At 54.0% G+C, this 21,164-nt stretch overlaps 1 protein-coding gene across 1 annotated transcript; it reads right to left on the bottom strand.

The window, feature by feature from the left end:
* Positions 1-1,642: 1,642 nt before the first annotated feature.
* On the bottom strand, positions 1,643-20,917 carry KDELR2 (KDEL endoplasmic reticulum protein retention receptor 2). Its single transcript, XM_004599275.3, has 5 exons — positions 20,740-20,917; positions 12,677-12,777; positions 5,714-5,872; positions 4,545-4,797; positions 1,643-2,677 (listed from the first exon to the last, which is right to left on the bottom strand). The coding sequence occupies exons 1-5, from the start codon at positions 20,828-20,830 to the stop codon at positions 2,643-2,645; spliced, it is 639 nt and encodes a 212-aa protein (XP_004599332.1). The 5' UTR covers positions 20,831-20,917; the 3' UTR covers positions 1,643-2,642.
* Between the last annotated feature and the right edge of the window lie 247 nt (positions 20,918-21,164).

Below are 21,164 nucleotides of genomic sequence, written 5' to 3'. Positions count from 1 at the left end.
TTCTGGTCTCCCATGTGGGAGCGGGGGCCCAAACCATCCTCCACTGCTGTCCCAGGCCACAAACAGAGCAGGATTGCAGAAGCTTCTGGGACTCGAACTGGCACGCATAGGGGATGCCGGTGCTGTGGGAGGAGGCCTAGCATGCAAGGACACCGCGCCAGCCCTACAAGATTTTTAAGTGCCTGGGGTGAAATTATGACCACGAGCTGGAGTTGAGCATGTTTTAGCTAATAAAGAATCCTTGTCAGTGTTTGACAGGACTGTTCCTTGGTTGCAACCTGAAGTTGTGGGGACTTTAATAGTAGGAATTGTTCCAAAACTGGCAAACACCCACCACACCCATCACAGAGCCTAACCCAGGGAGCAGGGCCAGCAGGCTCCTCCGAAGTGCCGCATGCAGCCACTGGAAGGCGGGGCTGGCCAGGTCCCCAGGTGTCCACTCCTGGCATTCCAACATTCCTCTTCTGCCACACGGACCACCACCCTCGGCTGGGCCAGCTCGGGCTCATCTGCACCCCACACCAGGCTGAGGCAGGAGGACCCCAGGCAACAGAGGGGCACGAGGCTCCAGGAGACTTCGCACACAGTTGAGTGCAGTGCTGCACCTGGCCCGTTCTCTGGTTGGCCCGTTTCCCGACCTGCTCCTCTCTGGACCGGAGTGAGGCAGCTCTGAAGTGGACAGGGAAACGCCCGGTCTTGTGCAGCGGCTTTTCCGTGGCTGCCCACCCCCTGGACAGGCGAACTTGCTTGATTTCCCCTCGTGCTCTAATTTTGAAAAACGAATTAAAAAAAAAAATCACACCTTGGTAAAATATTACCTAGCTAATAAGCTTTATTCAGGAAGTGAAATCACTGAAACAGTGGTTCCTCAGCATCACTGCCGAGGTGGTGACCACAGGCCCCGGGGTGCTGTTCTCGGCCCTCTACCCGGCTGGTGCGCAGGCAGCTGGTGCGCAGGCACCAAGCAGTCAGGTGGCCTCACCAAGACCGACTGGCTCTCCCAACCTGCCTCTCCACGCAAAGAACTGTCATCAGAGAACAGCCCCCAGGAACTAGATGGGATGCTAAGAACTGTTCTGAGAACAACCCCCAGGACCTGGAGGAGACCGGGGCGCTGGACAGATGCTGTGCCACGCCTGTAGAGGCAGAGACGTGAGGGCAAAGGAGTGAGACTTCACTGTGCAGTCGCACTGCAGATCCAGGAAGATGTGAAGGCCCACACTAGATAAACACAACTGCCGCCGGCCCCACTCCCTTCCTCCGCAAGATGCTCTAATGAGAAGAAAGAAATAACAAAACAAAAAACTGTTAGTCTTCAGTACTTGAACATTTATGGTGCAAACACTTCTGCACAAAACATAAAAATGTAGCAAATCAACACAAGGGCAGAATCAGCAACAACGTCACAGACAGCTGGACAGCTGGACAGCTGGACACGATGCGCTGCGGAGCCTGGATGTCTGCCGCCAACCAACCAGCAGAGAGGCCGTCAGAATCAGCAACAACGTCACAGACAGCTGGACAGCTGGACAGCTGGACACGATGCGCTGCGGAGCCTGGATGTCTGCCGCCAACCAACCAGCAGAGAGGCCGTCCCGACACAGGGCGCTGCGGAAGCCCGACTCACAGAAAGACCACCAAGTCCGTGTTTCATAAAATGTTTATTCAGGATGGTATCACAAGATAATTCATGCAAGAGCTCAGTTAAAACAAAAAAAAACACAAAAAGAATATATGGAATGGCAATTAATGTTGCCAATTAAAACAAAACAAACTAAAGTATTTTCCACCTAAGAAACTATTTGGATCTGTGCATGGATGGACATGGTTGGGGTCATCTTCTGGAATTGTCAATCAGAATACTTATGTTCCACTCCTCAGGAAAGCAGAATCCTGTGTCCCCCCGGCCCCCGCCGTGCCCCCGCCGTGTCCCCGCCGTGTCCCGAGCCGCCCGGCACCCCTGGGAGTCTGAGGCAGACTGAGCAGGGGAGGAGGGCTGCCTCCTTTGGGGACTCTGGACTAAGACTGCATCCACATTCAGAGCCTTCCAATTTCTATCATGAAAACCGTAGGACTTGCACGTCATCCTAACCCTAACCTTAATGTAGTGTTGTGATGTCCCAGGAAAGACTTCTGTGGCAGGGGAAACAAACTTGAACAAATACAAATTCATCTTTTGGCAAAAAAAATAAAATAAAATAAAATAAAAATAAATATAGCGGAATGCGAGCTGGCCAGATGGAAGGACATGTTCTGTACCAACTGTCGGTGTCTAACTTCATTGTAGACACCAAGAATCAAAAATGTCAAAGAATTAAAAAAAAAAAGGTTTGCACTTATTCCTCACAAAACCTTCACTTTTGGAACTATCCCAATTGAAGCTACACACTGAATTTATTAATACAGCATTAAGTTTCTTTGTGTAAAAAAATCTTTGTACATAGTAATAAAAAAAGGTAAGGCAAGATGCATTAAACAGAAACCCTCTGGTTCTTGTCCTCTGCGTCCTCGCGGAGCCACTGGCGACCCTCTGCGACAGATGACCTTCCTGCCTTTCCGAATCGAGCATCTTATGCCTGTGTTGCGGGAGGAGTTCTGTCCGAGCACCCTGAAGGACAGAGGCTGGCCATGGTCTTTGGCACTTAGGCTGGCAAGCTGAGCTTCTTTCCCTTGAGGACTAGAATGCAAAGAGAGCAAAACATCACTGCCCTGCCGGGCCCACAGTGCCCCCTTCCCATTCCCCACACGATGCCACCCAGCAAGGTACCAGAAGCAATTTACATCTGACTGAATATGCCAATAAAATCATAACAGTTCTGTTACTATGACTTATCCTACTCACTAAACATTAAAATACAATATACATGGAGCTCTATGAAATTCTGAATATTGAAAAAGGTAAGCTACACAAGCCCCTAGGGCTGGTGCCGTGCTGCAGGGGCTCAGCCGCCACCAGCTCCCTGCGCATGCGTGGAGGACAGTCTGAGGGCTGGGGCCCCTGCGCTCACTGGGCAGACCATGAAGAAAGCTCTGGTATCTTGGCTTAACCCTGCCCCAGCCCTGGCTACTGTGGCCATGTGCACAGCAAACTTGAATGGAACATCTCTCTCTCTGCCTCTCCCTCACTCTTTCAAACGAATAGATAAAGATATATAGCAGAGATTATTTATTTATTTATTACTGGGAAGATAGATTTATAGAGAGGAGAGACAGAGCCAAAGATCTCCCATCCAACTCGTTTATTCCCCAAATGGCCACAAGGGCCACACTTCAGCCAACACAAAGCCAGGAGCTTCTCCGCCTCCCATGTGGGTGCAGAGTCCCCAGGCTTTGGACCGTGCCCCACTTCTCCCAGGCCACAAGCAGGGAGCTGGATGGGAAGTGGAGCAGCCAGGACGTGAGCCGGTGCCCATGTGGGATCCCAGGCCTGCAAGATGAGGATTTAGCCACTAGTGCGTCTTGCAGGGGAGGATTAGCACTGAGCACTGCACCCAGCCCGACATCAGATCCTTAGCCCAGGACTTGTGGCTCGACCAGGACCCTGAGCCCTAACCCATGTGCACACATTTGTGTGAGGGTGTATAAACAGGCATTTTTCTCCTGAGCAGGGACCACAGCTTTCATTAGGTTTTTATAGAGTTTGCCCATTCCACGCTCATACAAATGCAAAAAACTGTACATACAGAAGGATGTGGATCAAAACCCTGGATATTTAAACAATTCTAAAAAAACTGTGAGTGAGACATGCATTGCACGGCTATGCATAAGCAGAAGGAAACATCTGGAGTTAGAGTTACTAAAATAAGAAATATCTCTGAGTGGTAGGATTTAGGGCACTGTCTTGGAAATTATTAGCTCTGTTTGAATTTTGTATAATGAAATCTGCTATTTCAGGAAACTAAAGATTTACAAGAAAACAAGAGCCAACAGATCCTTAGGATGAAAGGACCAACAACCCTGACTCACAGCTCTTACAACTGCGACCAACATCAGCCACTCCAGCCCCGACCCAGGAACAGGCAGCAGTGCCGGCTCACCCAGCCCCGACTTGGGAACAGGCAGCAGTGTTGGCTTGGCCAGCCCTGACCTGACCCGGGAACAGGCGGCAGCTCCGGCCCGGCTCACCCAGCCCCAACTTGGGAATAGGCAGCAGTACCGGCTCGGCCAGCCCTGACCCGGGAACAGGCGGCAGTACCGGCTCGGCCAGCCCTGACCCGGGAACAGGCGGCAGGACCGGCTCAGCCAGCCCCAACTTGGGAACAGGCAGCAGTGCCAGCGTGGCCAGCCCTGACCTGACCCAGGAACAGGCGGCAGTACCGACCCGGCCAGCCCAGTCCTGACTTGGGAACAGGCGGCAGTACCGGCCCGGCCAGCCCAGCCCTGACCCGGGAACAGGCGGCAGCACCGGCCCGACCAGCCCAGCGCCAACCCGGGAACAGGTGGCAGTACTGGCTCAGCTAGCCCAGCCCCGACTTGGAACAGGCGGCAGTGTCGGCTCGGCCAGCCCAGCCCTGACTCAGGAACAGGCAGGCAGAACCCCGTACCTTTTGTAATGTACAGGTAGAAGAAGTCACAGTACAGGATGGTCTGGACCACGCCAGCCACCACCGCAATGAGATCAAAAAAGCCCTCGAAGTAGAAGCGCCAGATCCAGTTGACGAGATACAAAGCGCGGTAGAGGCCCAGGAAGAACAGGTAGTGCGTGGTGATGGTCTCCGCCTCGCCCGTCTTGCTGATCATGAAGAGCTGCGGCAGGATGGCCACCGACTCCAGGTAGATGGAGAAGGTCCACAAGATCTGCAAGGGGAGTGGCAGGCCAGAGGTCAGCAGGCATGTCAGGGGGCCTCCTGCCTCACGGTGCGGGGGCCCAGAGGGGGCGTGGGCGCCTCAGCCTCCAGCGGTGCAGCCCGGCAACCCCACCCATCAAAGAAACTCAAGAGGGCCCAGCACGGTAGCCTAGTGGCTAAAGTCCTCGCCTTGCACATGCCAGGATCCCATATGTGTGCCTGTTCTAATCCCGGCAGCCCTGCTTCACTTCCCATCCAGCTCCCTGCCTGTGGCCTGGGAAAGCAGTTGAGGATGGTCCAAAGCCTTGGGACCCTGCAACCGTGTGCGAGACCCAGAAGAAGCTCCTGGCTCCTGGCTTCGGATCGGCTCAGCTCCTGCCACTGCGGCCGCTTGTGGAGTGAATCATCGGATGGAAGATCTTCCTCTTTCTCTCCTCCTCTCTGTATATCTGACTTTTCAGTAAAAAAAAATAAATCAGAAAGAAAGAAAGGAAGGAAAGGAAGGAAGGAAGAGAGGAAGGAAGGAAGGAAGGAAGGAGGTAGGGAGGGAGGAAGGAACTAACTCAAGAGGCAGAGCCCTGCCCAGCATGCGGCCACTTCGTGGGGTCCTCAGGACTTCGTCCTTTCAATACCTTACTCTTCCTGTACAATTTTGTGGGGAGGAGACATACAATCAGGAGGGGCTGCCTCCCTGGCCTGTGCTGGCAGCACCAGGCCCCACTCCTCCACGGGGCTGCCATCCACACAGGGTCCCAGCGGGGCCTGGGGGCCACGTTCTGAAAACCCGAGGCCCGCAGGGCTCAGTGTCTACCAGCACAAGGTACCCGGCAGGCAGCGGCTGTGAGCACACGGCACTCACTGACAGAGTGGAGGGGCAGCACTGCCCACGCAGAGCACAACCTGCCCACTACAGCCTCGTGACCCACCTCAAGCGGAGAGAAGTCGTGATTGACCAGAAACGAGAGGCCGCCCACAGGGACCACCAGGAACTCCACTCGGAAGGTGTCGTGGTTCCCGTCGTAGGTGGCCTTGAACTTCATGTAGATCAGGTACACGGTGGCGTAGGAGCAGGCGATGTAGATAAGCTAGGAGCAGAACAGAACACCAGCTGGTCAGGACCGCTCAGCGTCCCACTCCGCTCTCCACAGCGCGTAACAAGACAGAAAAACAAGACTTCTCAGCTTTCTTTCCCTCAAACACGAGTCACTGCTGGCGGATGCACAGTTCTCAAACCACCACAACTGGGACACAGAACAGTTTCATTGCTCCAAGAACTCCCCTAAACCACTTCTTTCTACTTAAGCCTCACACCGAGTCACACCCCGGCAATCACCCTTGTGAACTTTGTGCACAGATTTGTTCTTTCTCCAAACACCACATAAACGAACTCATACAACACGCTGCCTTTGGAGTTCAGCTGACAGCCAACCAAGCCTGTTACATGCATCGGCACTTGGTCCAGAGGCATGTAAGACGTCGGCTCCCACACCCACATCCCACACCTGAGTGCCAGGGTTCGAGCCCCTGGCTCCTGTTCCTGACTCCATCTGATGGGCTGAAGCAGGCCCTGGCAGGTAGCACGGATGGCTCAAGGGACTGGGTTCCTGTCACCCACGTGGGGCATCCGGCCTGGGTTCCCAGCTCCGGCACCAGGGCCCTACAGGCATTTGGAAAGTGAAGCAGTAAATCGGAGTGCAGTCTCTCAAACGTTCCTAATTCTAGGGTTGAGCATTCGGTAGAGCAGCCAATTTGCTGCTTGGGATGCAGGCATCTCCCAGCAGAGGGCCAGGTGCAATTGCAGCTGGTCTCCTTCCGATCCAGCTTCCCATGGAGCACTCTGGGAGGTGGCGGATGGTTGCTTAAGTGCTTGGGTCCCTCCCACCCACATGGGACCCAGACTGGGATCTAGACTCTGCCTTAACACCAGCCAGTGGGTTGCATCTCTGTAACAGGCACTTAACAAGTGAACCAGCAGATGGAAGATCGGTCTCTCTCTCTGATTCTGCTTTCCAAACAAATCAATCTCATTTTAAAATGTGATTGGTTTGGCAACAGGCTTGTGGTCAGGATCCCCATGACCCATGTCCAGTGAGTGGGCTCCATTCCCAGGGCCAGCTCCTGACTCCCCAGCAACCCGCCACAGCAGACCCCAGGAAGCAGCAAGATAATACCCACGAGGAAACCTAGACTGCATTCCTGGCTCCAGTCCCAACCAGCCACAACAGGCATCGGGCATGACCAGTGCAGGAACGCTCTCCGGCTCTGGCTCTGTGATGGTGTAGCACACTAATCCGCAGTCTACAGAGCTGGCATCCCATGTGGGTGCTGGTTTGTGTCCCAGCTGCTCCACTTCCCATCCAGCTCCCTACTTGTGGCCTGGGAAGGCAGCAGACAATGGCTCAAGTTCTTGGGGCTCTGCACCTGTGTGAGCCACTGGGAAAAATCTCCTGGCTCCTGGCTTCAGATCAGCCCAGTTCTGGCCATTGCAGCCATTTGGGGAATGAACCAGCAGATGAAAGACCTTCTCCATTTCTCCTTCTTTCTCTGTAAAATCTGCCTTTCAAGCAAAAATATGTCTTAAAAAAAAGTATTAGTCAAAACCATACACCATCCCAGCTGTAAGCCACTGTCTAGGCTGCCTTGTACCCAGGCAAGTGTCGCACTACTGGGAGAAAAGTAGCCAGTAGCTGGTGGGCATCCTGGGCATGGTTAATGCCCAATGTGTTAATATACCACTGTGCCAGCAAAGTTCAAAGTTGCTTATTCTTGTATTCTTTGTTTTTTTCCCTGGGCTGGGACATGACACCCTGGCCCCCAGGCAGGGGAGCTACAGATTACCCAGGCAAGGGGCCTGACGATGTGCTGGAGTGGGAGTGTTGAGGGCATGTTTGACAGGGGAGGAATGACTTCTGGGCGTTTCCACAGGCCACTGCATTCACAGATAGGTGTGGGAGCTGAGAGTGAGTGTTTGAGGGGAGGGGAAATCGGAGGACACATCTGGGTCAGGCCAAGGCACCCGCCCAAGTCAGAGACCAGGGCTGGGCTAAACAGAATCAGCCAGCCACCCTCTGTGCACCCAAAAGCTCAGGCTGGGGGTCATGCCTCGCTGGACTAGGCCACAGAACACATCCACAAGTGTGGGCTGAGAGAGGCGGATCTGGGCGCAGATTCTATAGGGTACTCGTGGGCTAGTCTCTACAGAATTCCAGCACCCAAGAGTTGACACAGGGAGCTGGGATGGTGCTGGGTTCAGCCAGGCTGGAACACAGAACTGGACAGGAGCTGGGGGCTGGGAGGCCAGGCAGGCCCAGGCTGCAGCACCACCAGCACATGCAAAGGCCAAGACCGAGGGCAGACCATGCCAAGCAGGGCCACTGCACCTGCTGGCACACAAGAGATATGGGTCTGGGAGTAGGCCTGGTAGGGGAACTTGAGGAATTCCCTTGCTGGGCTGCAACTCTGGTGGGGGAACACAAGAGCCGAGGCTGGGAGCAAGCCCAGCCAGATGCAGCATCTGCTGGCATGCATAAGAGCAAGGACAGGGTGTGAGCTGCACCTGGCTGGGCTAGGCTGCAATACGCCAGTGAGAGCTGAGGCTGCAGACAGGCCATGCCAGGCTAAGCTGAAGCAAGCACAAGATTCAGGGCTGGGAACGGGCCTGTGGGTGAACCAGACTGAGCTAGGCTGCAGCACCCATCGGCAAGTGTGTGGGCTGGGTCTGGAGAGTTGGGCCAGACTGGGCTGGGCTCCAGCACTTGATGGCACTAACAAGAACTACATTGGGTGTGGCCAGGCCAGGCTCTGCTGCTGTACCCACCAGGTCACATGAGTCAGGTCTGGGGATAGACCAGGGTGGGCCAGGCACCAGCACCCACATGTGAGAGCCTAAGGTGGATTTGTCAACCAAAAGACCTTGGAAAGATTTTCTCAACCCAGGAGCAACAATACCAACAACTTCTCAGAATTATCCAAACCACTCCAGTACCATACTTCAAATACTCTTCCCCACATTGGGGTCTCTAAGATGTTATCAAAAGATCACACCGCATCCCCAGGTGCTAATGTAGTTTGCCAGCCAGGAGGAGCCCTCTCCCCCTCCTCCCTGTGCACCCAGGAAAACACATACACACATACACACTTGTCCCACCCACCTTCCTCCATACCTGACCCTGCCTGCCCTAATCAGAGGTCCATATGGGCATGTATCCCTCTCAACTATATAAACACTATTAGGGCCTGGCACGGTGGCCAAGTGGCTAAAGTCCTCACCTTGAACACACTGGGATCCCATATGGGTGCTGGTTCTAATCCCAGGGGCCCCACTTCCCATTCAGCTCCCTGCTTGTGGCCTGGGAAAGCACTGGAGGTCCCTGGGAAAGCCTTGGGACCCTGCACCCGTGTGGGAGACCTGAAGAAGATCTGGGATCGGGCCTGGCGGCGTGGCCTAGTGGCTAAAGTCCTCGCCTTGAAAGCCCCGGGATCCCATATGGGCGCCGGTTCTAATCCCGGCAGCTCCACTTCCCATCCAGCTCCCTGCTTGTGGCCTGGGAAAGCAGTCGAGGACGGCCCAAGGATTTGGGACACTGCACCCGCGTGGGAGACCCGGAAGAGGTTCCTGGTTCCCGGCTTCAGATCGGCGCGCATCGGCCTGTTGCGGCTCACTTGGGGAGTGAATCATCGGACGGAAGATCTTCCTCTCTGTCTCTCCTCCTCTGTGTATATCTGGCTGTAATAAAATGAATAAATCTTTAAAAAAAAAAAAAAAAAAAAAAAAGAAGATCTGGGATCCTGGCTTCGGATCAGCACAGCCCTGGCCGTTGCAGCTGCTTGGGGGAGTGAATCATCAGACAGAAGATCTTCCTCTCTGTCACTCCTCCTATCTGTATATCTGCCTTTCCAATAAAAATAAATAAATCTTTGAAAAAAACTATTAAAAAGTAGGGCCCGGTGGCATGGCCTAGAGGCTAAAGTCCTCGCCTTAAACGCCCCGGGATCCCATATGGGCGCCGGTTCTAATCCCGGCAGCTCCACTTCCCATCCAGCTCCCTGCTTGTGGCCTGGGAAAGCAGTCGAGGACGACCCAAGGATTTGGGACCCTGCACCCGCGTGGGAGACCTGGAGGAAGTTCCAGGTTCCCAGCTTCGGATCGGCGCAGCTCTGGCCATTGAGGTCACTTGGGGAGTGAATCATCGGACAGAAGATCTTCCTCTCTGTCTCTCCTCCTCTCTGTATATCTGACTTTGTAATAAAAAAAAATAAATCTTAGAAAAAAAACTATTAAAAAGTAAAAACTTTTTAAAAGAGAAATAAATAAATATTTTTAGAAAAACCACACACACCAAAGAAACATCACTGTTTAAACATAAAAACCCAAGGAGCCTAGGCCTCATGTGAGGGTAGTTCCTCCCATGACAATGCATGCACTGGCCAGTGCCCACAGTGCAGCGTGCATCTGTCCCGAGTCCCCGACGGACCCCAGGCAAGACCAGCCTGCGACCAGTTCAAGTCCATCATGGCCATTGAAGAGCGGCTGCTTCTCTCCTCTCCTGTCCCGCACCTGGCAGGCCACGCAGGGTGAGGCAGGTACATACCCTCTGCCTCTAGCTTCTCTTTCAGCATGACCATGCCAGCCAAGGTTCCCGAGAGCAAGGGATGCCGGCAGGGTCAGCAGGATGCCGCTCTGAAGTAAGCTCACTGCCTCCTGAGGACTGGGTTCCCATCACTGCAGGGATTCCAGGCACTTCACAGTGAAACCCACAGACCGCACAGCCCTGTGTCTCTGACCACGGCCTGCTAAAACACTTCCAAGCTGGGGATTTGGCACAGCAGTTAAGACACAGATTGTGATGACCACACTGGGTTCAAGGTCCTGCTCCATCTATCTTTCCTTCTTTCTTTTTTTTTAAGATTTTTTTATTGTAAAGATTTACAGATAGGAGAGACAGAAAAAAAGCTCTTCCACTCACTGGTTCACACCCCAAATGTCACAAAAGCCAGAGTTGAGCTGATCCAAAGCCAGGAACCTCTTCCAGATCTCCCATGCAGGTGCAGGGTCCCAAGGCTTTGGACTGTTTTCCTAGGCAACAGGCAGGGAGCTGGATGGGAAGTGGAACAGCCAGGACATGAACCAGCACCCATTTGGGATGCCAGTGCTTGTAGACAGAGGATTAGCCAGCTGAGCCATTGCACTAGCCCCACCAGCCTCATTGCTGACTCCCTACTAATGTGCACCCTGGGAGGCAGCAGGTGGTAGGCAGCCGGCAGCGCAAGTAATTGGGTCTCTACAACCCTCTGGGACACTCTTTTTTTTTTTTTTTTTTTTTAAAGATTTATCTACTTTATTACAAAGTCAGATATACAGAGAGGAGGAGAGAGAGAGGAAGATCTTCCGTCCGATGATTCACTCCCCAAGTGAGCCGCAACGGGCCGGTGCGCGCTGATCCGATGCCGGGAACCAGGAACTTCCTCCAGGTCTCCCACGCGGGTGCAGAGTCCCAAAGCTTTGGGTCGTCCTCAACTGCTTTCGCAGGCCACAAGCAGGGAGCTGGATGGGAAGTGGAGCTGCCGGGATTAGAACCGGTGCCCATATGGGATCCCAGAGCGTTCAAGGCGAGGACCTTAGCCGCTAGGCCACGCCGCCGGGCCCCTCTGGGACACTCTTATTGAGCTCATGGCTCCCAGCTTTGGCCTAACCAGCAGATGGAAAATCCTCTCTCTCAAATAAAATGTCCATATTTTTGCTTTTGAGGTTAGCATCATGGTATAGCAAGTTAAGCTGCCTACAGTACAGCATCCCACATGGGCTCCACTAGCTGCTCCACTTCCCATCCAGCTTCCTGCTAATGGCCTGGGAAAGCAGTGGAGAGATGACCCAGGTCTTTGGGTCCCTGAACCCCACAGGAAGTTCCTGGCTCCTGGACTGTTGTGGCCATTTGGAGAGTAAACCTAGTGGATAGAAGACTTCTCTCTTTGTAAATTTGACTTCAAATAAATAGAAATAAATCTTCAAACAACCAAATCAGTAGGCTTCCACTTAAACATGACTTCCTGGTATGTGTTAATAACGAAGCTCCTGGCTCCTAGTGGGTGGAAGAAATGGGTGACGGAGATCAGACCTTCCCAGCCTCTCTGACGGCCGACTCGCCCACCAGCCTGGAAGACTCGGGTTTGTTTTCCAGCACTGCCTCACCACCCACTTCCGCCGCAACTCAGAGTTCAAGCTCAATGACTCCAGGAAGACACATGGGCCACCCTGCCCAGCACCTCCTGGGTGGGTTGTACAGCACCACTGTCAACAAGACGTTGGTGTGGAAACATTTCACATTTTCACAGCCATACATTTGCTTCCATGGGAATTAGGAGAATTTTAAGAAAGACACCAGAGACGTCATGGATACTAATGCTTAGGGGAAGTTAGCACTTAATCAGTAGGAAAAATATGGTTGATGTGATATACATGTCCCAAAAGCATACAAGCAGACATTTAAGAGAAAAAAGAAGCCCACACACAGTGTGGCACACAGCTGAAGAGCGAGCTGCAGCAATGGGGGCCTGGGCTGCCCTGCACTGGGCGCACGTGCTGGACCACTCCCACGGCCTCTCTTCCTGACAAGCTTCTCAGAGCTGCAGAAGACTTAGCATGCTTGAGGAACCCAAATGAAAACTGTCAAGTTCAATGTACTGTAACGCATCATGTCCCATGCTCAAACTAAACCATAACCGTACCATTAATAGTAACTCTCATTGTCACTGAAATATCTGCAGACTGCAAACTTGCGCTAACTCGTCACTGCTTGCAAAGAGAATGTCCCTAATGACTCTTAGCTCCCAGCCTGGGTGAGGCAGTCTGACAGAGCAGCAGACACGTTCCACTGGATGCTGTACCATACCTTCATAGATGTGTTATAGAGTGAAATAAATGAAGTAAAAAGGTCCAGGTAGCGGGTTGTGAAGACCAGTGCAAACAGAAGCTGGCTTTTCCCAGAAATACCTAAAGAAACAAAAGATACGTGTTAGAGAAGCAGGGGGAGCCCTCAAAAGGCTGCGGACCTCGGGGTGCTGAAGGACTCCAGGCCAGGCTCCCAGACTCCGGCGCAAGAATAAACTAAATAAACTAAATAAGCTTTCCCTTTCCCTCAGCACCCCTGAGCACACCCTGTGGGAGTGACTGTGAAACGACTCCATCACACAAGGCTGCAGACGACGTCAGATTCCTGGAAGGCTTCCATTAGGCCACAAACATGCAGCGTGTTTTAGGCAGCGGCATGTTCCGTGACTGCCACGCCTCCGTGCTGTGACGGGGCTCTGCCTGACACATCTCTCTGTGCTACAAGCGGAGCGTGTGGCTGACACGTTCCCAGTACCAGAGCACTCACTACACAAGCTAAACAGACTTCATCCTGCCAAATCCATCAACTTCCAGGGCCAAAGGAGCGGAATGAGCAGCACGTCTGGTCTGTGTAGCCTCTGCCCTGGTAAGGGAGAACATTTTCCTCTCAATGTTCCAAAGGAGAAAGTGAAGGGAGTACTCCTTGGAGGAAGTCTAGGGCGGTCCCCGGGGGCCCTGCTGCGCCCTCTAACACGTCAGAGAACAGACTCCCTGATGCCAAGGGCTGCCATCACAGCGGCACTTTGGGAACCAGGAAATTCCGCCTTCCATTTCAGGATCCCCCGCACTAAAGCCTGGGACCCTCACTCGGCTTCCCTCAGGGCCCCAAAGGTGGCCTCTGACACAGGCTCCCACAGTGCTCTCCGCTCCTGGAAAAACCAGGACTCCTGCCCGCTGGTCACCCCAGCTCTTGTTACAGTACAAAAATACCCCAGTGTGCAGTCCCCGCCTCTCCTGCCCCCCAAACTCCACTGACACAGGGCTCTCCGAAGGCAGGCCACACTTCCATCCACCCTCACACATAGCAGGGTCCAGAAACCACCCGAAGAACAAAAGGAAACAGCACCGGGGCCGACTCTCATCTGGTGGTATCTGGGAGAGCCCTCTGAACAACGTCCCACTCCTGCACACAGGCCTGTGCGGTGCAGTCCCCAAGTCCCCCGGGCAAGCTGAGGCGGCCTCCACAGCGAGCGCCTCCCCTCCTGCCTGGCCAGGATGCACAGGCAGGCCAGATGCCCACCAGGGACAGAGGGTGAGGCAGGGCGGGGACATCTGCCTCCAAGCTCAGCGGCTGCAGTCTCCACAGGCAAGGTCCTCAGTAGGGTGTGCGTTCAGAACTCACCATAAATGCTTCTGAAACTGACATCCCAACACTAACGTGCTAAACCAGCCGTAGTAAGGGTGTAACTAGCCAAATGGAAATCAATCATCAAACTGGACTTCACTCTTGCCTTCCCACTAGGCCAAATGAAGCTCAATAAAAGTCCACAACTACATACTTAGTGTGTTACTTTAAATCAGGGTGGGGAACCCTTCTGCCAAGGGCCAATGGATACTTACAACAGGACTATGGGCCGTATTACCAACTCAAGAACTAGCCTGGAGACAGAATGGTGGCAGGCTAATCCTCCACCTGACTGCCTTCACAGCTGCTTAAGGCCTGGGGAAGACTCCCTGAGGCCTTGGAACCCTGCACCTACTTGGGAGACGCACAAGAAGCTCCTGGCTCCTGGCTTCAGATCGGCTTAGTTCTGCCCGGTGCAGCCGCTTGGGGAGTTAACAAGCTGGCAGAAGACCTTCTATCTCTCCTTCCCTCTCCATAAAATCTGCCTTTCAAATAACAGTAAGTAACTCATTTCTTAAAATTTGGTCTGCTGGGCCCGGCACCGTGGCCTAGCGGCTAAAGTCCTCACCTTGAAAGCATCGGTTCTAATCCCGGCAGCCCCGCTTCCCATCCAGCTCCCTGCCTGTGGCCTGGGAAAGCACTCAAGGACGGCCCAAAGCCTTGGGACCCTGCACCCACGTGGGAGACCCAGAAGAGGATTATCTGGGCTCCTGGCTTCGGGCCGGCACAGCACCGGTCGTTGCGTTCACTTGGGGAGTGAATCATTGGATGGAAGATATTTCTCTCTCTCCTCCTCTCTTTGTATATCTGACTTTGCAATAAAAATGAATAAATCTTAAAAAAAATTGGTCTGCTGTAGATCTACTGAATTATACTAATTTTGTAGGTGTGCTAGAGAAAAAGTTAAAATGCTTTATCCTGTCACTGTAAATGCTTCATTAGAATAGCTCTTTCACTACTTACTATCCTCATTTCCTCCTCCTTTTCAAAGAAATCTGTGATAATTACTTCATTAAAAATTCCGCTCGTGGCAATGGAGCCACAGCTCAACAGGCCAATCCTCACCCTGCAAGCACTGGCATCCCATATGGATACTGGTTCGTGTCCCGGCTGCTCTGCTTCCCATCCAGCTCCCTGCTTGCAACCTGGGAAAGCAATGCAGGATGGCTCAAGTCCAGGGGACCCTGCACCCACATGGGAGACCTGGAAGAAGCTTGTGGCTTTGGATCAGCTCAGCACTGACTGTTTAGGGGATAAGCCAGCAGATGGAAGATCTTCCTCTCTGTCTCTCATAAACCACTAAAAGACTGGGGTAAAATATACAGAATAAAATATGGAAAGGCTTTTTCAATACCACCATATTTTAACTTTAGGCTTCCTGTTTTATACTAAAGATACTGTTTACTTGAAAGGCAGAGTGACAGAGAGATGTTCTGTCTGCTGGCCCCAGGTCACCCCCCAAATGTCCACAGCATGCTGCCCCACACCAAAACCAGGAGTCAGGAATTCAACCCAAGCATGCCCCCACAGAGGTGGCAGGGACTGAGCTGCTTAAACCCGAACCACTGCTCCCCCAGGGTATGCAGCAGAAAGTTCAACCAGCAGCCAAGAAGCCAGGACTCAAACCTCTGACACGGGACAGGCAGCCCATGTGGTGGCTTCACCAGCTGCCCCACAATGCTGCCCCTTTAAGCTATCCATTTATTTGAAAGTCAAATTACATCTGCTGGTTCACTTCCCAGGTGGCGGTTAACAGCCAGGGCTGGGCCAGGAGAAGCCAGCAGCTTCATCTGGGCCTCTCGTGGTGGCAAGGACCCCAGCACTGGGCCAGTTGCTTTCCCAGCCCATTAGCAGGGAGCTGGAATAGAAGTGGGAGAACGGATATAAGCTGACACCCACACAGGGGATGCCAGCAACGCAAGCAGCAGCCTTTAAAAAAATTTTTATTTTTGTCACACGGATGCAGGGTCCCAAGGCTTCAGGCTGTCCTCCACCACTTCCCCAGGCCACAATCACGGAGTAGGATACGAAGTGGAGCAGCTGGGACACAAACCCGCACCCATCTGGGATCGCAGCGGATGCAAAGCGAGGATTTAGGCCATTGTGCCGGGGACCAGGAGGCAGCTTTAACCACAATGCCATAACACTGGCCCCAAGCTATAAGTCTCTTCTTCACATGTTTATGTGCACACCCACATCATGCTTACCCCCTACAAAGGGGCCAGTCTTCCACTTTACAACTTGTAACCCATCTCTCTAGCTAGTGTTTGGGACTTCCTCAAGTGCAACACACACATTACACCCACAGTTTGTTCACACACTGACAATATGTAGCTCAGGTTTCTTAGAATCACCTCCATGAAAACATAGACATTATGCAATAATAAAAACAAATTTAAAGATTTATTTATTTTTATTTGAAACGCAGATTTACAGAGAAGGACAGACAGAAAGATCTTCCATCCGCTGGTTCATGCCACCCAACGGGTGCAGTGGCTGGAGCTGAGCTGGTCTGAAGCCAGGAGCCTCTTGCGGTTCTCCCATGCGGGCAGGGCCTAAGGACTCGGGACTGTCCTTCACTGCCTCCCAGGCCACAGCCAGGGAGCCGGACGGGGAGTGGAGCAGCCGGGACACAAATCAGCCCTCAAATGGGATGCTGGCTCTTGAAGGCCGAGGATTAGCCTGTTGAGCCACAGCACCAGACTCACTACAAAAGTTTTAAACAAAAATGTTTAACTTCCTAGAATCACCAAGATAAGGCAAAACATTTTCTAAATGACCAATTGCATTAGATCTTATTAGAGATCTCTTTGTTTTTTTTTTTTCAAGGAAAAAAATTATCTATTTATTTACCTGAAAGGCAGTGCAGGGAAATGAATGGGTGGGGGAACATCTTCCGTCCTCTGGTTCACACCCCTAGGCTGGGTCACTGAAGTGGGAGCCGCCCTGTGGGTGGCAGCCAGGCCACCTCGTGCCACCTTCCCAGGACACGGCAGTCGGCACTCTGACAGGGGATGCTGATGTGGGAAGTAGTGGTTTAACCCACGGCACCACAATGCCAGCCCCAAGGCATAATGTTTCAAGTTGTGATAAACGCTGCCAAATTTTCCCTAGAAAGCCTAGGCCAATTCACAGACCCACTACCAGCAGGCGCCCTTCTTCTCACACCCCACTCCACACCGGGAGTTGTAACTACTCCTTCCGACACAGCGGGCAAACATCAGAGAGCACAGCCTTTCTCACACCCGAGCAGCTGCCCCTTGGGGCTCGGTGTCCCCTCACGCCTGGTCGGCTTCTGCTAATTCTTCTGAGAGCTGCCAACTCTGCCCACTCCATACCAGCTTGTTTTTCATATGTGGAGTACTTGACTACGGCGTCAATCTTATAGGTTACAGACGATTTTGTTCTGAGACTGAGGACAGGCAGAAATGACACACTGACTCAGAGAGACGTGCCTCTTGCCTCCTCGTCCACACCCATAGGCCGGACACACTGCATGCCAGCTCCCGCAGCCTCAGCCACTCCTTGTGGGACAGGGGCAGCTGCTCTGGGATCCTTCTTGTCACGTGGCACCAGGAAGAGGAGGTCCCGCCCCTGCAGCTAAGACCCTTCCCTAGTACACTCACTGGCTAAGCTGCAGCTTCCTCTGCCTTGCGCACAGGGGGGTGGCCCATCCATCCTGGAGAGCTGTGATTACCCAGGAGAGGTGGCACCCAAAGGAAGGAGGTGGCAGATGCTACAAAGGGAGAAATGTCATGTGAAAGTCTCTCGAGGGTCCTTGACTAACTAATCAGAGATGAGGTGTTCTCCACCTACTTCCAGAACATCTGTGGTCCGACGTGCACACAGGGGCAGCCCGTAAGATGAGAAATTTACAGGCTACAGAATGACAGCTAACCATCATCCCAGTGGACGGGGTCACGAATCTCAGAACTGCACCCCAAAGTAAACTACTGGGCTGCAGGGAAGTTCAGCTGGGAAGCCCTTTGCTCTCCCGAGGTTCTCCAGGCCGGTGTTTAGGACGGTCACAGTGACAAGTTCAGCATGCTGCAGGTCAAGCGGCCAGGCCAGCCCTCCAGCAAACTCAGCCACCTGTGCTGGAGACAAAGGCAGTGAGGGGACACAGAGCCCAATGGGAGCCCTCCACACCCCCCAGGCCCGGCTCTGAGGGGCGGCAGCCCAGCCAGCGGCCCTCTGTGCTGACCCTCAAAAGGAAACGTCGGGCCCGGCAACGTGGCCTAGCGGCTAAAGTCCTCACCTTGAACGCCCCTGGGATCCCATATGGGCGCCGGTTCTAATCCCGGCAGCTCCCCTTCCCATCCAGCTCCCTGCTTGTGGCCTGGGAAAGCAGTCGAGAACGGCCCAATGCTTTGCGACCCTGCTCCCATGTGGGAGACCTGGAGAAAGTTCCTGGCTCCCAGCTTCGGATCGGCACAGCACCAGCCGTTGTGCTCACTTGGGGAGTGAATCATCGAACGGAAGATCTTCCTCTCTGTCTCTCCTCCTCCTCTCTGTATATCTGACTTTGTAACAAAAATAAATAAATCTTCAAAAAAATATTAGAAAAAAGAAAAGGAAACGGCACCGTGGCTCAGACACAGGAGGCACGTTCAGGCCAGGGGCCAAGAGCCTGCCAGGAAGCCCAACGCCAGCACCCTCACAGACACGACCCAGACCCCGGATGGACAGCTATCTGAGAAACTCAGATCAAATTCTTACTCTCTCAACAGTTTCCAAACAGCTTTGTAATTCAGGCCAGAAAAACAAAGTGGCTGGGCCCGCGCAGCCTTTGGCTCTGAAGAAGCAAGGCTGGCAATGGTGACCGTTAAGACACCAGGAGAGACAGGCAGCAGCACAGAACTTCCGGAGCCTGACACGCCCAGGCACACCCGGCAAATAGCTCCAACTCACCTACCTCTCTCCCTCTCTTAGCCTGTTAGCTCAAATGTCTGCTCTTGCTTTGGTGCTCTGAAATCTCCCAGGTGGAAATCACCAATGTCTGGAAACTGTCCATTTCTCCCTGTGCCTCAAGGTCCCCTGAGGGGTCCCAGTTCCCGAGCCGGGGCACTGAATTCTCGCAACCACACAGATTTGGGGGACACTCTATGCCAGACCAGAAGATGGAGAGAAACAGGGAAAGGAGGATGAGACAGACAGGTTTCCCTGACAATGAACCTCAAGATGAACAGTAACACTTGGAAAGACTGATACCAAGTGCTACGAAGGCCACCACACAGGAGGACAACAGCTCCTTATGCAAAACCCTGAGCTGTGAATTACGGCTGGCTCCAGCACTGAGGTCCCTTCTTCAGCACCGACACCCTCAGTTCACCCTACGGACCTTCAATCCACCCAGAAGCCCTTCACTGGCCACTGGGTACACGGCCAGGGTGTGAGCCTCAGACGTCCCTGTCACACATGTGGACTTTGTAACATGCATCTGGATGGCCGAAGGTCAGCCCCGGCTTTGCTAACTTCCTGGATCCTGGATGGCTGTCCACTCCCCTTCATTCCTGGGAGCAAGCTGGAGCCCACAGACTGAAGATGAGGCGCAGGGAGAGGCTTCAAGAAGTCAGACAGGCGGAAGCCCAGCTACCCTGCAGCTCTTTCAGACTTGTTCCCTAAAAACTGAGTTCATCCCAAGTGGTGAGTGTCAACCGAGGCTGCAACGTGAAACTCAAGCGCAAAGGCAGGTGGGGCTTTTTAAGAAACGCAATTTGAGGCAGGCAGGGCTAGTGAAAGGCAAAAAAAAAAAAAAAAAAAAAAAAAAAATCAAAAGAAGAAATAGTATGGGCCTGAAGAATTTTGCCTCCCAGCTCCGCTTATATGAAATGCGCCCTCTTTGGAGGGGAGGAGGGGAGGGCGGCGCGGGGCCAGCTCGCTGATGACGTGGAGACCAGGAACCGCAGGAGCCCACGGGGACCGCGGCGGCTCCGGGCGCCACCAGCAAACCGGGCACTTGCACAAAACCGCCTGCAATGGCGCCAAGAAATGCACTTTTTTTTTTTTTAAGATCCTCTTCTGCTTGCAAAGCGTCCACCTGGCGGGTGTGCCCCTTAAAACTAAGGGCGAGGCCTCATGCCATCAGTACACCCAGACTTCTTCGGGAGTCCAGGCCTGGCCAGCACCCCCCCACAACACACACACAACACACACACACCGCAGCCCCGGCGGTCCCCACCTCCCCAAGCTGGCCCGGCTGCCACGTCAGGCAAAGGAGAGTGCGCGCGAGCCGGGCGCGGGCCTCTGCTCACCGTCCATTGATTCGCGCGTGGGGAGCCCTGCACGCCCCGCCACCCGGACCCCGCCCCTCCATCGGGGCCAGCCGGACACTCTCACCTCCCAACTTTTCAGACCAGATAGGGCTCTCCCCTCCCCAAACCACCCACCCACCCACACACACACACACCCTCCCCAACGTGCGGTGCGGCCATCGCCTCTCCAGGGACCCTCCCCACCCCAACCACCCTCCGACGGCTCCGGGTCTCGCGGGGCACCCACCCCGCCGCCGTGCACTGCGACACCCCGGCCCGGCCCGGAGGGCACCCCGAGAGGGTGTCTGAGCAGGAGGAGCGGGGTCTGTGTGTGAGCGTATGTCCGGCCAGCGCGGGCAGGGCACGGCCGAGGTGGACGACGCGGGTCCTTGCCTCGGCCGGCCCGTCCGGCCCGCGCGCGCGCCGCGCCGTCTTCCCCACCCCACCCCCGTCTCCCAACCTCACCGGCGCAGGAGCGCGTCTTCCAGATCTTGAGCAACAGAATGACGATGGCCGCCAGGTGGGACAAGTCCCCGGTCAGCCGGAATATGTTCATGGCGGCGGCGGCCCCCGAGAAGAAGCGGCGAAGATGGCGAGAGCGGGCGCGACGTGGCCGGGGGACGTGGCCGAACTGCCGGCGCGCGCGCGGGGCAGCCTGGGAGAGCGGCCGCCAGGCCCCGCCCCCGGGACCGCCCCCTTCGGGGCCGGGCTCCGCCCCTCGCCTGCCAGCCATTTCCTCTGGTTGCTGAAGCGACACTCCCCTGGGAAGGCTTGGCAGTGGTTTCTTCTTTTCCCCCGCCCCCCCCCTCCGTCCTTTAAGCCTCAAAGCTTTGCAGGCTTCTTGCATGAAAAAGTCTAAGGGGAAAGTTAAAAAAAAAAATAGCTTCTTT

The sequence above is a fragment of the Ochotona princeps genome, chromosome 24 (genome assembly GCF_030435755.1).
Source record: "Ochotona princeps isolate mOchPri1 chromosome 24, mOchPri1.hap1, whole genome shotgun sequence".
Lineage (NCBI taxonomy): Eukaryota > Metazoa > Chordata > Mammalia > Lagomorpha > Ochotonidae > Ochotona > Ochotona princeps.
This window is presented reverse-complemented; position numbering and strand designations above follow the sequence as displayed.

Coding starts and splice junctions, on each gene's coding strand:
- KDELR2 (XM_004599275.3), bottom strand. CDS start 20,830: ATGAACATATTCCGGCTGACCGGGGACTTGTCCCACCTGGCGGCCATC. Junction 12,778..20,739: donor GAAGACGCGCTCCTGCGCCG/GTGAGGTTGGGA, acceptor TTGTTTCTTTAG/GTATTTCTGGGAAAAGCCAG. Junction 2,678..4,544: donor CTACCTGTACATTACAAAAG/GTACGGGGTTCT, acceptor TTTGCATTCTAG/TCCTCAAGGGAAAGAAGCTC.